Source organism: Myotis daubentonii, chromosome 1 (assembly GCF_963259705.1).
Source record: "Myotis daubentonii chromosome 1, mMyoDau2.1, whole genome shotgun sequence".
In the NCBI taxonomy this organism is placed as follows: Eukaryota; Metazoa; Chordata; class Mammalia; order Chiroptera; family Vespertilionidae; genus Myotis; species Myotis daubentonii.
Genome location: NC_081840.1, coordinates 169,431,488 through 169,451,814, shown reverse-complemented (window position 1 = coordinate 169,451,814; position 20,327 = coordinate 169,431,488). Strand labels below are relative to the sequence as shown.

Below are 20,327 nucleotides of genomic sequence, written 5' to 3'. Positions count from 1 at the left end.
TTGTATTTACATAAGACAAGGAAGCAGAAACAGGTATATTTCCATAAGACAAGGGAACTGGAAGTAGCCAAAAAAGATCTGTATTTACAAAATAAAGAAGGAAGAAAGCCCAGAAGGAATAGGAAGACCATGAGGGAGGAGGGCCTCAGGAGTCACTACAGTAACCCATTGGAAAGGGAATATTGACCAATCAGAAGGGATGTCAGGACACAGGAACTACAGCCTTTATAAACCATGGAAACAGGAAGTTGGTGGGACCCTTTCCCCCTCCCGATGAGGGACTCTTCCCCTCTCCCCACGAGGGAGTCTGTAGTTGTCTCTATATATGAAACACTAATATGCAAATAGACCAAACAGCAGAACAACCGGTCGCTATGACATGCACTGACCACCAGGGGGTTTGTGCGGAATATGGCAGGTGTCGGCAGCAGGTGGCAGAGCGTGGAACATGGCAGGCGTCAGCCACAATGGGATGGTGGAGCAGGTGAGCGGGGGCGCCAGACCAAGGCAGGGTGCCAGTTGTCATCAGGGAGAGCCTCTGGTGGTTACTGAAAATTCTTTGCTCTCATGCACCACGGTCCCATTGCTCAGTGCTGTCAATGTTTGCCAGTGGCAGCTGCTGGTCCTGATCACCCCTGAGGGCTTCTCCACCTCCCCCTGCTCTTGAGGCGTGATTGAGGTAGTAGCCACCACTTGCACCCACTGATGGAGCTGGCCCCGTTTGCACCCGTTGCATGTGCCAGCCCCAGTCACTCCACACTGTCAGCTGGTGCAAGTGGGGCCGACACTGTCAGCATGGGGGACTGTTGACAGGAGCGGGGCTGCCAGCAGACAGGGGACCGGGGCTGCAGTGGGAGGGGTCGGGTGGGGGCACAAGGGATGGGCTGAGATCTGCCCCTGTGCTCATTGCAGCCTCATGACCCACAGTTCCTTTCAGTGTGCATGAATTCATGCACTGGGCCTCTAGTTCAATAAATCTCCACCTTTGCTATACTACCCTCTGTCCTTGGATTCATTCTTTGACTCCGGCGGACAAGGACAAAGATTCCAGGTTCCAGTCCAAAAATTCCGTTTCATTTTCATTTCTTAACTGCATTTTCATTTTTGTTAGTGAGTTCCCTTTTTCAATTACCCAATTTTATAAGATGGTTTATCACTGAGAAACAAGCAGCCGATGCCCCTACACACTTTATTGTCTGTGGGTGAATAACAGACAGATGTGCAGGGTCCAACCGTTAACAGACTGAAATAAGTGACATCACTGGTCATGGTCTTGCTGTGCATCTTATTTACATGGAGATTTGTGGACTGAAGAGCTAGCAGTGAGGTTTATACTTTATGCAGTTGCTCACAGTTACCATGGTAACTGAAGTCCAAACCGTTTTCAGGGGCAATGTGTTATTTAATAAGCTATTGCGGCCAAAATTAATGCATGACAGAACTGATGCAAGGCGAGGCCTGCCTCAAACTATTTTCCTCAGTTGTAACTATTTGGGGCGGGGGAGGGGGGTAGGGCCGGGGGTGCGGGGAAGATACTGGCAACTAAATGCTCTTTTTTTTTTCTTTTCAAACAGAATATGGCAAAAGGGAGTCTTGATGGAGTGGGGGAGGGGAGACAGCTTCTTATCTGATGGGAGCGAACAGCAAAGTTGGAGGCAGCAGGGACCCCTAGAGTCTGGTGTGGGGCCTTCGTTGTATCCAGTCAGCGATGGCAGGGATGGCTTGGACTTTCTTCCGTAATTCCACCAGCCTGGGATGGATGTCCAACAAGTCAGGTTTAAAGACCAAAAGGGTAGTGCTGCAAATTTCCCAGTAGAAATCTGCCCAAGTTACCTGATTTAAAGGAAACAGAAATTTCCATTTGAATGTAAAAGGCATAACTAACTTCTTAATCTAAAAAGTAGTTTCTTTTCAATTCAAAGTAATCTTTTGTTATTACAAAAGTGGAATGTGTGTGAGACAGTATAGGGGTCACATCTGAACTCCATCTTAGAGGCCTGACTGTGACTTCTTGGTTTCAGTAAAATTCTGTAGTTAAAATTAACCTGACCACATCCTTAAAGGAATCATTATACGACGATAACATCCTTTCTTAACATCAGATTCTGCAAAGTAGTTGTTTTGTCAATTAAATGGTAACTAGAATGTTTGCTCAAGCATTATTATGGGCCCACTTACCATAGAAAGCATCCTGTGGCCCGATGGGTGTGGCTCAGTGGTTGAGCATCGACCTATGAACCAGGCGGTCACATTGATTCCCAATCAGGGCACATGCCCAGGTTGCAGGCTCGATCCCCAGTAGGGGGACATGCATCTCTCTCATCATTGATTTTTCTAGCTCTCCCTCTCCCTTGCTCTCTGACATCAGTAAAAATATATTTTAAAAAAGAAAACATCCTATGACTACCCCAGGATCAACCGCCACCAGATGAACTTTGTGGGACAACTGACCTCATCCTCATTCCCAAGTCCTACACCCATGCCAAAGTAAGCCAACTACAAGAACTTCTCGTTTTGGATCGAATCCCTTGTGCACAAGCCCTTTTCAATAAACTCCGTCCACTTGATCTTGTACTGAGTTCAGTGCCCATTTCTATGAAATTGAGACTTGAGAATCTGGCATTCAAGGTCCAGTAACGTATGTATGATAGAAATTACAAATAACACCTTATTCCCAACACCATATTCCCAACATTCAGAGGTTACTCCTGTATATACGGTGGTATTCTGTGTGCGTGCGTTTTTAGTAAGATGAGATCTTTTTTCTTTTTCTTAATTCTTTATTGTTCAGATTATTACATTTGTTCCTCTTTCCCCCCACCCCCCATAACTCCCCTCCACCCAGTTCCCACCCCATGCTCCGCCCTCACTCCCCACCCACTGTCCTCATCCATAGGTGCACGATTTTTGTCCAGGCTCTTCCCGCATCTGCCACACCCCTTTCCCCCCCAAGAATAGTCAGTCCATTCCCTTTCTATGTCCCTGATTCTATTATGATCACCAGATTATTCACTTGATTCTTAGATTCACTTGTTGATAGATGCATGTTTGTTGTTCATAATTTGTATCTTTACCTCTTCTTCTCCTTCTTAAAGGATACCTTTCAGCATTTCATATAATACTGGTTTGGTGGTGATGAACTCCTTTAGCTTTTCCTTATCTGTGAAGCTCTTTATCCGACCTTCAGTTCTGAATGATAGCTTTGCTGGATAAAGTAATCTTGGTTGTAGGTTCTTGGTATTCATCACTTTGAATATTTCTTGCCATTCCCTTCTGGCCTGCAAAGTTTCTGTTGAGAAATCAGCTGACAGTAGTATGGGTACTCCCTTGTAGGTAACTGAGTTTCTTTCTCTTGCTGCTCTTAAGAGTCTCTCTTTGTCTTTTGCTCTTGGCATTTTAATTATGATGTGTCTTGGTGTGGTCCTCTTTGGATTCCTTTTGTTTGGGGTTCTCTGCGCTTCCTGGACTGATAAGTCTATTTCTTTCACCAGGTGGGGGAAGTTTTCTGTCATTATTTCTTCAAATAGGTTTTCAATATCTTGCCCTCTCTCTTCTTCTGGCACCCCTATAATTCTGATGTTGGTACGCTTGAAGCTGTCCCAGAGGCTCCTTACATTATCTTCGTATTTTTGGATTCTTTTTTCATTTTGCTTTTCCGGTTGGGTGTTTTTAGCTTCTTCGCATTTCAAATCTTTGCCTTGATTCTTGCGGTCCTCTGGTCTGCTGTTGGGAGTCTGTATAATATTCGTTATTTCAGTCCGTGTATGTTTAATTTCTAGTTGGTTCTTTATCATAACATCGAGGGTCTCATTAGATTTGTTGAGGATCTCATTAAGTTTATCAGCGGCTTCTAGATAGTTCTTGAGAGACCTTAAAAGTGTGGTTCTGAACTGAATATCCTCCATTGACAGTTTTGTCCTATTTCTTTGTCTCCGCATTTTTTGTGCTTTCTTGGTGCACCCCCCTAGTGGTCTTTGTGCGCAGTCCTCCTGTAGTTAAGCCTTGATTATTGTAGTTAATACTAGGGGGATTTGACCTCCAGGCCAGCTGGCTGTGAGAATCAGCTGTGTCTGCAGTGGGAAAACTTTTGTCCTCTAGGGAGGTGATAATCTAGCCTTTGCCTGAGGCTATCTGGCAAATGGCTCTGCACAGGGCTTGGGCGGGGCGGGTGGGTCGCTCGGGCTCGGGATCAACAGGGTGGGCTGGAGAGAGCAGTTATGGTGGCTCTCAGTTCTGTCCCTAGGGGCTCTGCCTCACAGAGTCCCAGCAACCGCCGCAAACCTCAGAGAGAAAGCTGCCTTCGAGTTCTGACTGAAGCCAGACAGTCCCACTTCTCCCGTTTGAGTCTGGGTCCTTAGAGACTCACCCGGATCTGGAGCTCAGAATCTGAGACTCCCTCCCGATTGAAAGCACCAACCGCGCCCTCCGCCGCCAGCCCGCTCCGCGCGCACTCCGTACCTGAGTATTTCACTTCAGCACTGCGCCTCCTCTGAGTCTGGGTATGATATTCTCTTTCCTCCTAGTTGTAGAATTTCCACTCAGCCAGCCTTCCTGTGGTTCTGGATGATGTCCGTTCCGTCTTTTAGGTGTGTTTTGATTTGGTTGTTCAAGGCAGCAATCTCTGGCGTTAACCTATGCCGCCATCTTGGTTCTCCAAGATGACATCTTACAGTACATACTCTTGTAACTTGATTAATCTTCATCTCTCTGACTACATTTTCATCTTATCTAATCCACAATCAATACTTTTCCATCTGTTCCAAAATGTTCTTCATAGGACAAAGCAGAATCCATTTCAGGACCATGCATTTCATCTGGTTGTGTTCTTTAACTCTCTTTAATTCAGAATAGTACCCTTTTTTTTTCATGTCACTGCATTAGTCAGGATTCCACACTAGTCCTACATGTTGAGTAAGACTCACTCCACGTTCTGCGTGGAGTAGGGTTCGGTATCTGAAAGAGGAGCCGCACAACAAATGAGAGAAAAAGACACGAGATAATTTTGCAATATTGGGGGACCAGGCGGCAAGTCCCGAAGGACTTCCTCCCTGTGCTCAGGCCTCACCAAGCTTTTATTGATCTGGGATGCACCCATAGCATAGCCCTTAGGCAGGTGGCCCCTGCAACAGGCAGACTAGCCCATCAGCAAGGATTTACATAATAATAAATGGGGGAGTAGTTTCAGCTACCACTGTCTGGACAAACAGAGGTGGCGCCTAGCTCCGACCTTTGCTAGGGCTTCAAAGGCACCCAGCCTTCGGGTGGGTTCTCTGTCTACGCTTATCAGGTAGTGAAGGCAATAAACAGTTTCCCGCACTACACAATGTCCTGTCTTCATGGTTTGTGTGATCATCTCATCTTCTTGTTTACCTTATTCTTTTACACTGCAGGATGTAAAGGAATAGGGTGCAAGTTATCCCTATGGGATTCATAGTTTGTTTGTTTAAAATATATTTTTATTGATTTCAGAAAGGAAGGGAGAGGGAGAGAGAGATAGAAACATCAATGATGAGAGAGAATCATTGATGGGCTGCCTCCTGCATGCCCCCCACTGGGGATCAAGGCCGCAACCCAAGCATGTGCCCTTGACCAGAATCAAACCTGGGACCTTTCAGTCCACAGGCCAACGCTGTATCCACTGAGTCAAACCAACTATGGCTTGTTTTCTTAATTTGTATTTATCTATTTTAGAGAGAGGGAGAAAGAAACATGGATTTGTTCCACTTATTTATGAATTCATTGGTTGATTCTTAAAAGTGCTCTGACCAGGATCAAACCAAAAACCTGGGCGTATCAGGATGATGCTCTAACCAACTGAGCTACCCAGCCAGGGCAAGAGTTCATAGTTTTAAGTTAGTATTTCTGGCTAACACACATTATATTGTATCACATCAGACGACTTAAAATAAAGGTGTCTGACTCTAAGTGGTACCCTAAGATTGACCATGATGATGACAGGCTGGTCCTACCTTTGTATACTTTTTTATACTCTTGTCCCCTTTGTGACTAGAAACTAATCTGGATGACATTGCTTTGGCTCAAAGAGTGAAGTTTAAATATGGTCTAATAGCATTCTTTTCTTTTTTTGTTAATCTTCACCTGCGAATATTTTTTCATTGATGTTTTAGAAAGAGTGGAAGGGAGAGGGCGAGACAAAGAAACATCGATGGTGATATTTTATTATTATTTTGGTTAATCCTCATCTGAAGGTATTTTTCCATTGCTCTTTTAGAGAGGAAAAGACAGAGAAAACTATCGGTGTGAGAGAAACACATTGATTGGTTGCCTCCTGCAGGAGCCCTGACCAGGGCCGGGGAGGAGCCTGCAAGCAAGGTATGTGCCCTTGACCGGAATTGATCCCAGGACCCTTTGGTCCGGAGGCTGATGCTCTATCTACTGAGCCAAACTGGATAGGGCAGTGATGCCTTATTTTAATCTCTCCTTCTAACTTATTAACTAAAATGTTTTTATGAAGACAAAATTTGGCCATCAATTTTATTATCTTGAGGTACAGCTGGTTTTATTCAAACCTCCCACTTTTCTGTTTGTTTTCATAATAATTTGGCTCCGTAGCATCTTCTAAAAGTAACCAGTGAAGCTTTGTTTTGGGGGGTTGTGTGTGTATGCATGTTTGGTTGTGGTTGTCATACTCATGGATTTATTCATTTTGATTTGTTTTAGTCCATTGCAGTTAACATTCTTATTGTAGCTTGAATTATCTTTGGCCAGTAGGAGCCTCTTCAAATTGACTTCTGAGATCTTTAGACACAACTCCTGTTGTCTTTGATAATTTATTTCCTTCTGGTATGACAAGGAACCCCCAGTTAATCTTTTACATTTCCTGTCCCAAATTGAGAATGAGCCTTATTCTAAGAAGCCCTGGTTCTTTTAGTATTTGAAGACCAGAATCTCAGTCTTAAGGGTGGTCAGGACAACTGTGTTGGTTATTGTTGAAAAAGAGATACTAAATTCATTTTTCTTCTACTTTATCCTAAGATAAAGTACATCATGAGTTTATACTGTTGCATCTAGTTCACACTGAGAAATAGAATGTTTGCTTAACCTTATTGGTCTTACATCTCTATCTTCTTTCTCCCATAGTGAAAATCCTGCTTCTCAATGACATCCATGCCATTTCTTATTACTTTGCCTCACAATATAGATATAATAATATCAGAAAAATAATACCACTGTACCAGTACCACCAAAAATATAATTACTGAAAGTGATATACAGTTTTTATTGTTTTGTTCTAAGAGTATATCTCTGAGATGTATAGTCAAATTCCTGTGTTTTTCATATTATGCTATTTCCTTTTCCTTTTCTATTTTATTAATCCTCACCCAAGAATATTTTTTATTGATTTTTAGAGAGAGTGGAAGGGAGAGGGAGAGACAGAGAAACATCGATGAGAAAAAGACACATCGATTGGTTGCCTTCCGCATGCTGGGGTAAAGCCTGTAACCGAGGTACATGCCCTTGACCGGAATCAAACCCGGGACCCTTCAGACTGTGAGCTAATGCTCTATCCACTGAGCCATTTCAGCTACGGCTTTATATTTTCTTTTTTTAAATTTTTTTTTTTATTGATATCAGAGAGGAAGGGAGAGGGAGAGACATAGAAACATAATGATGAGAGAGAATCATTGATCGCCTGCTTCCTGCACACCCCACACTGGGGATCAAGCCCACAACCTGGGCATGTGCCCTGACTGGGAATTGAATCATGACCTCCTGGTTCATAGGTCGATGCTTAACCACTGAGCCATGCTGGCCAGGCTATGAAGCTGTTTCTTTAAGTAGTTCTTCACTAATAGAATACATAGGTACTTACATACCCTATGCCTCAATCTGACACAGGGTTGTTTGTTTCACTTTGCTTTTACTTTGCAGTAATAACTTTTAAAGATGTTTCTGTTATTGTTGTTATATAATTATATAAAATATTTTAGTTATTGGTTTCAAAATGAAGTCTACCAAAACAAATGTTTATTCAAAAAATTTTAGCTTTTATCTCTGCTCTCTTACTCCCTCTTTATGGGTAACATTTTTTTCAATAAGTTTTTATGTCTTTGGTTTATCTTCACAAATAAATAAAGATATATATATATATACACACATCTACACTAATAAAAGAGAAACATGGTAATTGGCGTACAACCGCTACCCTTTTCATTGGCTAATCAGCGAGATATGCAAATTAACTGCCAGCCAAGATGGCGGCCGGCAGCCAGGCAGCTTGAAACTAACATGAGACTTGCTTGCCTCAGTGACGGAGGAAACCAACGTTCCCCGCCTGCCACTGCAGGCCTCTGAGCCTGCAGTTTCAAACATTGTAACAAATACCGCCAGCAGATTCGCAACATTGTATGCAAAGGCCAGGAACCTACTTTCAGCCAGAGGCCTAAAAGCTGGAGCCAAGCCTCAAGCTAAAACTGGCCCAGAATAAAAAAAAAAAAAAGGAAAAAAGGAGCATTTGGGAGTTCAGTCACCCCCAGCCTGAAATCAGCCCTCAGCCCCTCACCCAGACTGGCCAGGCACCCCAGTGGGGACCCCTACCCTGAATGGTATGTGACCAGCTGCAAACAGCCATCATTCCCTCATCCAGGCTGGCCAGGCACCCCAGTGGGGACCCCCACCCTGATCCAGAACACCCTTCAGGGCAAACCAGCCGGCCCCACCCATGCACCAGGCCTCTACCCTATAGAGTAAAAGGGTAATATGCCTCCCGGCACCGGGATCAGCGTGACAGGGGGCAGCGCCCAAACCCCCTGATCACCCTGTGGCTCTGTGTGTGACAGGGGGTGGGGCCACAACCTCCCTATCCACCCTGCTCTGTTCGTGACAGGGGAAGGCGCCCCAACCCCCTGAGAAGCCCTGCTCTGTGCCTGATAGGGGGGAGCTCCCCAACTCCCCCCCCCTCCACGGGCCCTGCTCTGTGTGTTACGGGTAGAGCCATAACCTCCCCATCGGCCCTGCCCTGAATGTGACAGTGGTGGCGCCCCAACCCCCTGATCGGCCCTGCTCTATGGGTGATAGAGGGCGGTGCCCCAACCCCCTGATTGGCCCTGCTCTGTGTGTGATAGGGGGCGGTGCCCCAACTCCCCTATTGCCCCTACTCTGTGCGTGACAGGGGGCAGCGCCCCAACCCCCTGATTGGCCCTGCTCTGTGCGTGACAGGGTACAGAGTCCCAATCCCCCTGATGGGCCCTGCTCTGTGAGTGACAGGGGGCAGTGCCCCAACCCCCCGATCGGCCCTACCCTGATCGTGACTGAGGGTGGCATCACAACCTCCCAATCTCCCTGCTCTGTGCATGACGGGGCAGCGCCCCAACTCCCCAATCGGCCCTGCTCTGAGCCCGACCAGGGGCTGCACCTAGGGATTGGGCCTGCTCTCTGCCACCCGGGAGCAGGCTTAAGCCAGCAGGTCGTTATCTCCCGAGGGGTCCCAGACTGAGAGAGGGCACAGGCCGGGCTGAGGGACCCCTCCTCCCCCCCGAGTGCACAAATTTTTGTGCACCGGGCCTCTAGTATATATATATATACTTGTATTTTTTAAGATGTAAAACATACTCACAGAGTTACCAATGAACCACTCTTTTTCCCCTAAGTATGTATCCAAATCTTGTAGAAGATGGGGTGCATCATATATAAGTAGCTCATTAAACATCTGCTCCTAAGAGAGGGAGAAAAAGATCACTTTAAGGAAAATAGGAAGAAAAATAAATAGTATATGATCTGAAAGGGAAGTAGGTTTTTCCTTCTTTAGTTTTTCCATATGAGGTCAAAGAGAAGTAGCTATATGGTGTTGTTTTTAAAACGTATGACATTACGAAGATTCGCATCTAATTCCCAATAGATCTAGTCATTCCTTTATTACACGGATCAAAAAAATAAATACTTTTGTTACCAGTTCTTATAGTTTCTTTCTATATGATGACTAAATATTTCATCCATAGAATCTTTTCATGATTTCTATTTAATTTTTATTAATAGAAATGATTCTACTATGTTTTTACATTTCCAAAATGCCCATGTTCTTAGCCTCACTCTCTTTAAAGTTAAATAACATAACTGAAGGTAAAGAAATTAATTTTGTTTTGTAAAACTAGATTTCTCCAGTTTGACAGTCTTTCATTTCACCTGTACACTTAACAAAACTAATCCATAATGAATCATATGCTCGTGGGCCTTTATGGATTTTTTCTCTTTGGCTTGATATTGTGCCTTAGTATAGTAGGCTATTTGTCTGCCTTTAATATCATCTAAAAAACCCACCATCTAGGTACCCCTTTTTGCTACATTATGTAAGGTAATATGACAAACCAAATAAGAGTCTTAGAAAAAAATTAACAGATATATGCATTTAAAAAATTATCTTTGTGTTTTTACTTGAATCTCTGAAGACCAGATAAGTTATGGCCTATTTCTTGGTAAGAAGTGTTTACATGTGAAAATTTGGGTTGGTTTGTATACTGGATAGAAAATGTCAGTCAAACTGAAAATATTATTAAAAGTGTATATAATTTGTAATATCCATAAATGATCTACACAGGCATACCTTGTCTGTTGCACAACACTTTATTGCTCTTTGCAGATAGTATGGGGCGATCAAGCAGGCAGGCAAGCAGTTGGGGGTGATCAGGCAGGCAGGCAGAGTGGTTAGGGGTGATCAGACAGGCAGGCGAGTTGTTAGGAGCAATCAGGTAGGCAGGTAAGTAGTTAGGGGCGATCAGGCAGGCAGGCAGAGGGGTTAAGGGGATCAGGCAGGCAGGCAAGTGAGCGGTTAGGAGCCAGTGGTCCCGGATTGCGAGAAGGTGCAGGCTGGGCTGATGGAGCCCCCTACCCATACATGAATTTTGTGCACCGGGCCTCTAGTCATTTATATATATATATATATGTTTCCAGATTTTACAAATTAAAGGTGTATATCTTATCATTATTTTGATTTTATATTCTATACTGGTCTATACCACTTTGGTATATAAAGTTCTCTCTCTGTGGTTAATATAATATATCCATAGTTTTAAATAAGAGTGTGAGTTCTTCTGCCCCTTACAGAATTCCTGAGCTGACGCAATGGGCCCAGAGCTGTGTGGCAGGCACTTCCTGTAGCTCAGCACAACTCAGCATCAGTTGGGAAGGTGAATAGCTAGAAACCGGAGGGAGTTAAACAGAGTGGGATGTATCTGCTGGACAGCTTTCCTAAAACTCCTGAATCTCACCTGGGTAATTTTGTTACTTTCTCTATTGTGCATGTCCACAAGTAAGGTATACCAATGCTTGTGTATATGCAGTGCCAAATAAAAATCTTATCTGTGCTATTGATTTCTCCTTTAGCCCAGGTTCTCTTTATGTGTTTGGTCATCTTAGTCTAATGAATAACCAAACAGCATAATCATTAGTATTTTTTAAAGTTATTTTAAATAATACTCACCAAAATAACAAAGAAGATGAACTTTGATCACGCATCATAGGTGTGCACTTTCCCAGGTGTGCACTTTTTAGAATGCATTTTCTAATAGATCCTAGATAGCCACTCTTACATTTGGTGGACTCTGTAATGTCCTACTGCCTCCTCCAGGGAGTTATAAAGCAGTGTTTCTTCACCCTGAGAAGTCATTGCTGTAGTAGTCTATCAAATGGCTTTTAGAGGAATTAGAGAGGATTGTATATTTCTCCAAAGCATTATTTTTAAATCCACACTATCAAAACCATTGAGTATTGGAAATGGGCCACAGCATTCCTTCACTCCTCCTAGTCCTCCACCTGACCCCTGCCCCTGTTCTCCAGATGAGGAAATGGAAACATACATTGCATAACCAAGAAATGCTAGTGGTACTATCAAGCAAGGATTATCAGCGTGACCAATGTCCAGATACATATTTTGTCTTTTAAATTAAATTTAAATTAATATTTTTTAAATTGTAAGTTGAATTACCAGCAACCAGTGCTAAAACATTTGTAATTATGTGTATTTGATAGGTTTTTTAAAACACATGGAATAAGAGAACTATCTTCATCATCCATCTGCAATATTCTGCTGTTGAAAATTTTATGTGACCACAAGGTGGCAGCAGTACAACTCACTACAAGGAAACTAGGGATGAAATACAAAAGAACTATGCAGTTTTCATTGTATACTAGCCAGGGTCTGCTTATTAATCAGACAGTCTCTAGCTATTTGCAATATTTCTGAAACACGTTCTCCCTTCATATAATTTATTCATGAGCTTGGATAGCATCCTGTGAAATTTTTTTTGAGGTAGGTGGTAAGAACATTGTTCTTACCATAAACACTCAAAGAACATTTTCCTCTGTGCCTTTGCCACAGAAGGGTACCAAATAGAGAAAGAGATAAGGGCAAGCCCATTAGTTGACAGACTGCCAATCAGTGGGGTCTTTGTCATGTGGAACAAAAAGCTTTAGAGGAAAAAAAGTCACATAGAAAAGGTTGGTGATAAGATTGGATTCAGACTTCTCAACAGCTAGGAGACCATAGATAAATGTTTTTCAAATACTAAAGAAAAATTACAAGAATTTTATATCCAGCCAAAGTTTGAATCAAGTATCAAGATGAAATAAAAACATTTTTAGACAAATTAGGCCCCAAACTTTTTCCTATGCTCAGCAAGCTATTAGAGGATTGCTCCACAAAAAACAAGGACAGAAACCAGGAGAATGGGCCCAGAAAAGCACTGAATGAAGCATCCAAGATGATAAAGATCTCAGGATGGGACAACTGTGCACTGGGTGTCTAGGGCAACCAAACCAGAGACACAAAAGAGGGACATATCCATACCGTCTGCTGCCATATCTCCTGTCATCAAGCCTTCATTTTCATTTTTGGAATGGGAATATATGCCCCAAATAAACAAAGGAGGAAATAAAGACAGAGGATGGCATCCAAGAGACAGGACCCCAACTCAAAAGGAAGACAACCCTGGGATGGCAGTGAAGGGAAGTACGACAGCCATGCAGAAAACCTAGTCAGAGGACAATGGGAGGCTCTGGCCAGATATCGACGAGAAAATAATGGGAATAATGGATTATGATGTCATTGACACTGTGGAAAACTGTATCAGTAGGTTATAGGATAGTGTGGGAAGGTTTAACAAGAATAAAGCAAATGCAAAAAGACAATTACTAACTTTGAAGAGGAAAAGGGAGAAAGGAAATATTATCAAAGTGTACTATGGCCTGGCCAGCATGGCTCAGTGGTTGAGCGTCGACCTATGAACCAGGAGGTCACTGTTCAATTACCGGTCAGGGCACATTCCCAGGTTGTGGGCTCAGTCCCTGGTAGGGGGTGTGCAGGAGGTGGCCAATCAGTGATTCTCTCTCATCATTGATGTTTCTATCTCTCTCTCTCTCTCTCCCTTCCTTTCTGAAATCAATAAAAATATTTTTCAAAAAACTATACCACAATGCACAGTTTTGTATAATGTTTACATGGGGATACTAATGTAGTCACCAAATACTGATTAACAAAATGTTTTTATTATAATTATATTGGGAGTTTACAGGAAGCAGAGAGGATGATTATGTAAGAGTTAAATTATTATTCTTTAAAATATATTTTTATTGATTTCAGAGAGGAAGGGAGAGGGAGAGGAAGCGAGAGATAGAAACATCAACGATGAGAGAGAATCATTGATTGGCTGCCTCCTGCATGCCCCACAATGGGGATCAAGCCTGCAACCAGGCATATGACCTGAACTGGAAACAACGGTGACCACATGGTTCATAGGTTGACACTCAACCACTGAGCACACTGGCTGGGTTAAGAGTTAAATTCTTATTACTGTACTATACTAAGATGTCCATAGAATCTAAAATGAGTCAAAGTAAGCCATTTTTATATATCCTACTAGAGGCCCGGTGCACAAAAATTTGTGCACTCGGGGGTGGGGGGTCCCTCAGCCCAGCCTATGCCCTCTTGCAGTGTGGGACCCCTCAGAGGATGTCCACCCCAGTGGGGACCCTCACCCCATGGAGATTTTGCCAGCCTGGGTGAGGGGCTGATGGCTGTTTTCAGGCTGGCCACACCCCCTTTAGGGTGGGAGGTCCCCACTGGGGTGCCTGGCCAGTCTGGGTGAGGGGCTGAGGGCCGTTTTCAGGCTGGCCGAGCACCCTGGCGACGTAAGCGCCCAGCCTCTCCTTTTTTCTTTTTATTCTGGGATTTATTTACCTTCTATAATTGAAACTTTGTTGCCTTTAGCGGAGGCCTGCAGAAAGCTTGGCTTCCTCCATCGCCAGGGGCAACCCACTCCTGCTCGCTCCAGCTCCGTGGCCACGGCTGGCTGAAAGCAGGTACCTGGGATTTGTTTAGCTTCTATAATTGAAACTTTGTTGCTTTCAGTAGAGCTCAGAGCCGGGCTACAGCAGTTGGGGAACCTTGGCTTCCTCCATCACTGGAGCAAGCAAGCCTCCTGCTCGCTCTAGCTCCCTGGCTGCTGGCCGCCATCTTGGTTGGGTTAATTTGCATATAGTCGCTCTGATTGGCTGGTGAGCATGGCTTAAGGCATAGTGAAAGTACAGTCAATTTGTATGTTTGTCTTTTCTTACTATAGGATCGATATATGGAGATGTGAAAATCCTAAAGCAACAGTTAAATGGGTTAAAAAGAGGGTTGTATCTTAGGGGTTATTGTGAAAAGGGTAGGGCAGAGAATCGCTGTACTTTGTTTTAAACTTTTTAATATAATTTGACATTTTTAAAATATAGGTTTGTCTAACTCTGATAAAAAGGGACTTAAAAACGCATCTAACATAGTGTTTGACAAAGTGGATCTGATTAATAACAGTAATAGCAAACTGATCACATTACTTTTATATCTTGTTTTTTCTCAGCCCAAGGAAACCGTGACATGAAATCATCCAATGTGTCCACAATAGCATCAACTTGACATTGTTCCAGTTCTGTTTTTCCAGCCAAATCTGCAGAATAGAGAGAGGCCCACAAATATGTTCAACTTAATTTACTATATTAAAACATTAATTTTTTTAGTAGGCAATAGATTCATATAGCTCAAAACAACAGAAAACAGTATCCAATGAAGACTAACTTCCACTCTTGCCCCTATCCATCTTATTTTGCTGTTACCAACTACCATATTTTTTATTAATTTGTTTTATTAATTTCTTTTATATTCTTTCATTGTTTCTTTATGAAAATAAGAGTGATTTTCCACCCAATATGTGCCTCTCCCATTTGTCCCAGTGATTTTTCCTCACACGTCACTTAAGGGTGTCCTTGCTCTGTTTTCAGCTCCATGGAATTTCCTTCGGTAGAAGTGCCACATTCTATTTACCCTCAGCTGATTAGGTTTGCTTTCAATCTTTTGCTAATACAAGCAAAACCACAATAAATAACCGGTATGTACATTTTCATTTATTTTGCAAAAATAATTATTTTCATTTTTGCAGACAGTTTTTGTCTAGAGCATTTGTTCCTAGAAACTATGAGTTTAAAATAATAGAGGTGAGGTTTTTTCTTTTATTGATCATCATTTTGCTAAGAAATCATTGGTCTTTCTAAATATTTTCTCCCTGGTGTCAATTTAAAATTCTTCAGTGTAAAAGCATTCTAAAATAGATTGCTTTTAAACAATTGTGTATATTTACTAAAAATCAAGGAACAGTATACTGACAGTGAGTAAATTGTACAGAAATCACACCTCAGCAAGCTGTTAAAGGGAGAGAAAGAAATGCCTTAGTGATTTAGGGTCCTTCTGTAAACTATATCATGTGTGTGTGGTATTGGCACCGTTGTAATAACCTGGTTATTATTTAACAGGGAAGGAGAAAGGGGAGACCAGATAATATAGGCATGCCATTTATACAGCTTTGGCAAAAAGCTACAGTTTAACACTCTTCAAGTCTGTTTCCTACTGATTGATGGGGGAAGGGGCTGGACAAAGGCAGTTTAGACACATGCCCAGTAATATCTGAGTAACATAGAAAGGTGCCTGGAAAAACCAAGATGGTGGCATAGGTAAACACCGGAAATTGCTGCCTTGCACAACCACTTCAAAAATACAACTAAAAGACAAAACGGAGATTATCCAGAACCACAGGAAGGCTGGCTGAGTGGAAATTCTACAAGTAGAAGGAAAGAGTAAAGCACACTGAGACTCAGAGGAGGTGTGGAAGTAAAGTGCAGCGGTATGGAGGCGCACGTGGAAAGGGCTGGCAACTGAGGACGCGGTTGTCTTTTTCAATCAGGAGGGAGTTTCAAGCTCCTGACTGCTCTGAACTCCAGTTCTGGGTGAGTCTCTGAGGACCCAAACTCATGGGGGGAGAAACTGGACTGTCTGGCATCGGTCGGAACTTCAGGGCTGCTTTCTCTCAGAGGTGTTTGCAGCGATTACTGTGGGCCACTGAGATCCGGGACCTTTTAGGGCAGGGTTGAGGATCAGCCATAGCTGTTTGCTCCGCCCTGTTGATTCCCCGAGACTCTACCCGACCCAAGCTGTGCACAGAGGCTTTTTCATATGAATGACCAGGCCCTTTGCAATCTAAAATTACCTAACAAACTGCAGCTGGGTCAGAGAGAACCAGGACATCCAAAAGAAGGCCCAAGGGCCCACAGCAGCTGCATTGCTTCACAGCTGGGCCTCATCTGGGCACTTCCAAACCCCATAAAGGAAGGGGAATCTGCAGATCTCTTCGTAGCTCCTGCTGGGTAGCCTCAGGCAGAGGCTAAATTAGCACCTTCTTAGAGGTCCAAGTGCCAGTGTACCCAGTGGTCAGAGTGGGACCATCCAGATTACAACTTCTCAGATCCATAAGGGACACACTCAGGGGACAGACTCATTGCGCTCCAAAGCACCATTGAAGCAAGTCTTGTCCCAGAAGGGTGTCTCCAACACAGAAGTTCTCCCACTGCAGACACAGCTGATTCTCACAGCCAATTGGCCTGGAGGTCAATTCCTCCCAGTGATACCAACAACAATCAAGGCTTAACTACAACAAGACTACAACAAGATTGTGCACAAAGCCCACATAGGGGTGCACCAAGAGTGTCCACCTTAGGTAATTGGGGAGGCTGAGCCACTGGGCCCTATAGGACACCTAGCACACAAAGCCACTCTACCAACACAGGGAAGCATAAAAAATGCGGAGACAAAGAAACAGATCACAAATGACAGAAATGGAGGAAAGCAAATGACTGGATATAGAGTTCAAAACCATGGTTATAAGGTTTTTCTGGAAACCGCCGATAAATTTAGTGAGACCCTTGAGGATATGAAAAAAGACCAACTAGAAATTAAGCATACACTGACTGAAATAAAGAATAATATACAGAGATCCAACAGCAGACTAGAGGATCCCAAGAATCAAGTCAAAGATTTGAAATACGAAGAAACAAAAAATACCCAACCGGAAAAGCAAAATGAAAAAAGAACCAAAAAATATGAAGATAGTGTAAGGAGCCTCTGGGACAACTTCAAGTGAACCAACATCTGAATTATGGGGGTGCCAGAAGAAGAGAGAGAGCAAGATATTGAAAACCTATTTGAAACAATAATGACAGAAAACTTCCCCTACCTGGTGAAAGAAATAGACTTACAAGTCCAGGAAGCGCAGAGAACCCCAAACAAAAGGAATCCAAAGAGGACCACACTAAGACATATCATAATTAAAATGCCAAGAGCAAAAGACAAAGAGAGAATCTTAAAAGCAGCAAGAGAAAAACAGTTAGTTACCTACAAGGGAGTACCCATATGAATGTCAGCTGATTTCTCAACAGAAACTTTGCAGGCCAGAAGGGAGTGGCAAGAAATATTCAAAGTGATGAATAAAAAGAACCTACAACCAAGATTACTTTATCCAGTAAAGCTATCATTTAGAATTGAAGGTCAGATAGAGAGCTTCACAGACAAGAAAAAGCTAAAGGAGTTCATCACCACCAAACCAGGATTATATGAAATGCTGAAGGGTATTCTTTAAGAAGAGGAAGAAGAAAAAAGGTAAAGATAAAAATTATGAACAACAAAGTGACAACAAATACATATCTATCAACAAGTGAATCTAAAAATCAAGTGAATAAAAAATCTGATGAACAGAGTAAAGTGGTGAATATAATAGAACTAGGGGCATAGAAAGGGAGTGGACTGACAATTCTTGGGGGAAAAGAGGGGTGGGGGTGCAGGAAGAGTCTGGACAAAAATCGTACACCTATGGATGAGGACAGTGGGAGGGGTAAGGGCAGAGGGTGGGTGGGAACAGGGTGGAGGAGAGTTATGGGGGGGGGGGGAGAGGAACAACTAATCTGAACAATAAAGATTTAATTAAAAAAAAAAAGAAATGACATCCATATTGTGAATCTTTCTAACCAGATCCCAATCTATTTTTCTATCGGTTTCTCTTTCTACTACTCTACTCTGCAATTTGTTAAAAATTTTTAATTATTTTTATTGATTTCAGAGAGGAAGAGAGATAAAAACATCAATGATGAGAGAGAACCATTGATCGGCTGCCTCCTGCAGGCCCCCTACTGGGCATGGAGCTGGAAACCCAGGCATGTGCCCTTGACTGGAATCGAACCTGGGACTCTTCAGTCTGCAGGCCCACACTCTATCCACTGAGCCAAACCAGCTAGAGCAACTCTGCAAATTTAAAGTGCTTTTCATATTCTCTCTGCCTGGAGTGTTCTAGCCCAAAGATTCTCCAAATGAAGTCCATGGACCAGCTGCATCAGCATCATCAAGGAAATTGTTAAAAATGCAAACTTTTGGATCCTACCCCAGGATGATTGAGTCACAATCTCTGCAGTCAAGGCTGAGCATTCTGAGTTTTAATGAGCCTCCATGCTATCCTGATGCACACACAGTCTGAGAAACACTGCCCAAGTTCAAGTCTTCCTTTTGAAATTCTAGGGATCCTTCAAGCTCAACTCAAATGTCATTTCCACTTCAAAGTCAAACTTTCATAGCCAGAAGGAATCTCCATCTCTTCTAAACTTGCAAAGAATTTCATTTGTTGAAATATGTGTTAGTGCAACATAAATTTTATATACACATTATTTTTGTTAAAAAATAAATTGTTTAATGAATATAGTATATATATATAAAATATAATTTTTTTAATTATTATTTTTTATTTTTATATATATACTAGGGGCCCGGTGCACGAAATTCGTGCACTGGGTGTGTGTGGGGGGAGTGTCCCTCAGCCCAGCCTGCCCCCTCTCACATACTGGGAACCCTCAGGCGTTGACCCCCATCACCCTCCAATCGCAGGATCGGCCCCTTGCCCAGGCCTGATGCCTCGGCCAGAGGCGTAGACCCCCATCACCCTCCGATCGCCTGATCGGCCCCTTGCCCAGGCCTGACGCCTCCGCCAGAGGTCTCAGGCTTGGACAGGGGACCCCCATCTCCCCCTGATCACTGGCTCTGGCCCCTGCCCAGGCCTGAGGCCTCTGGCCCAGGAATCATGCCTGGGTAGGGGACCCCCATCTCCCTCTGATCGCTTGCTCCACCCCCCCGCCCAATCCTGACGCCTCTGACCCAGGCTTCAGGCCTGGGCAAGGGGACCATCATATCCCCCCAATCCCCGGCTCAGCCCCCTACCCAGGCCTGATGCCTCGGCCAGAGGAGTTGACCCTCATCACCCTCCGATCACCAATCACCGGATCGGCCCCTTGACCAGGCCTGAGGCCTCCGGCAGAGGTGTCCGGCCTGGGCAGGGGACCCCCAGCTCCCCGCGGTTGCAGGCTCCGCCCCTTGCCCAGGCCTCACGCCTCTGGCTGAGGTGTCCAGCTCGGGCAGCGGGGACCCGCAGCTGCAGCGGCCCCGCGATCGTGGGCTCCGCTTTAGGCCCAGGCAAGGGACCCCTAGCTCCCGGGACTGCCAGCTTCAACCGTGCCCAGCTCCCATCGCTGGCTCCACCCCTACTTCCTGCTATCACTGGCCAGGGCGGAAAAGGCACCCGATTCTCCGATCATGGCTGGGGGGCAGGGCAAAGGCGGCCCCAGGGCCGCCTTTGCCCTGCCCCCCAGCTCTTAGGTCCCCCCTGGGTTTCCGATCCCTGTCAGTGGCAGGGGGCTTCTTCCTGCTTTCCCTTTCACCTCCCTGCATTGTGCCTACATATGCAAATTAACTGCCATCTTGTTGGCAGTTAACTGCCAATCATAGTTGGCAGTTAATTTGCATATAGCCCTGATTAGCCAATGAAAAGGGTATCGTCGTACGCCAATTACCATTTTTCTCTTTTATTAGATAGGATTTTTTATTTCAGGGAGAAAGGGAGAGGGAGAGAGAGACAGAAACATCAATGATGAGAGAGGATCATGGATCGGCTGCCTCCTGCATGCCCCCTACT

At 43.9% G+C, this 20,327-nt stretch overlaps 1 protein-coding gene across 1 annotated transcript in view; it reads right to left on the bottom strand.

The window, feature by feature from the left end:
* Positions 1-1,175: 1,175 nt before the first annotated feature.
* The window catches only part of HPGDS (hematopoietic prostaglandin D synthase), a 33,287-nt gene continuing 14,135 nt past the window's right edge, over positions 1,176-20,327 (bottom strand). Inside the window, exons 4-6 of the mRNA XM_059681786.1 lie at positions 14,830-14,939; positions 9,578-9,676; positions 1,176-1,833 (exon numbers count right to left, since the gene is read on the bottom strand). Of these exons, the coding sequence (XP_059537769.1) occupies positions 1,669-1,833; positions 9,578-9,676; positions 14,830-14,939 (374 nt within the window). The 3' untranslated portion in view covers positions 1,176-1,668. The remainder of the gene's footprint in view (positions 1,834-9,577; positions 9,677-14,829; positions 14,940-20,327) is intronic.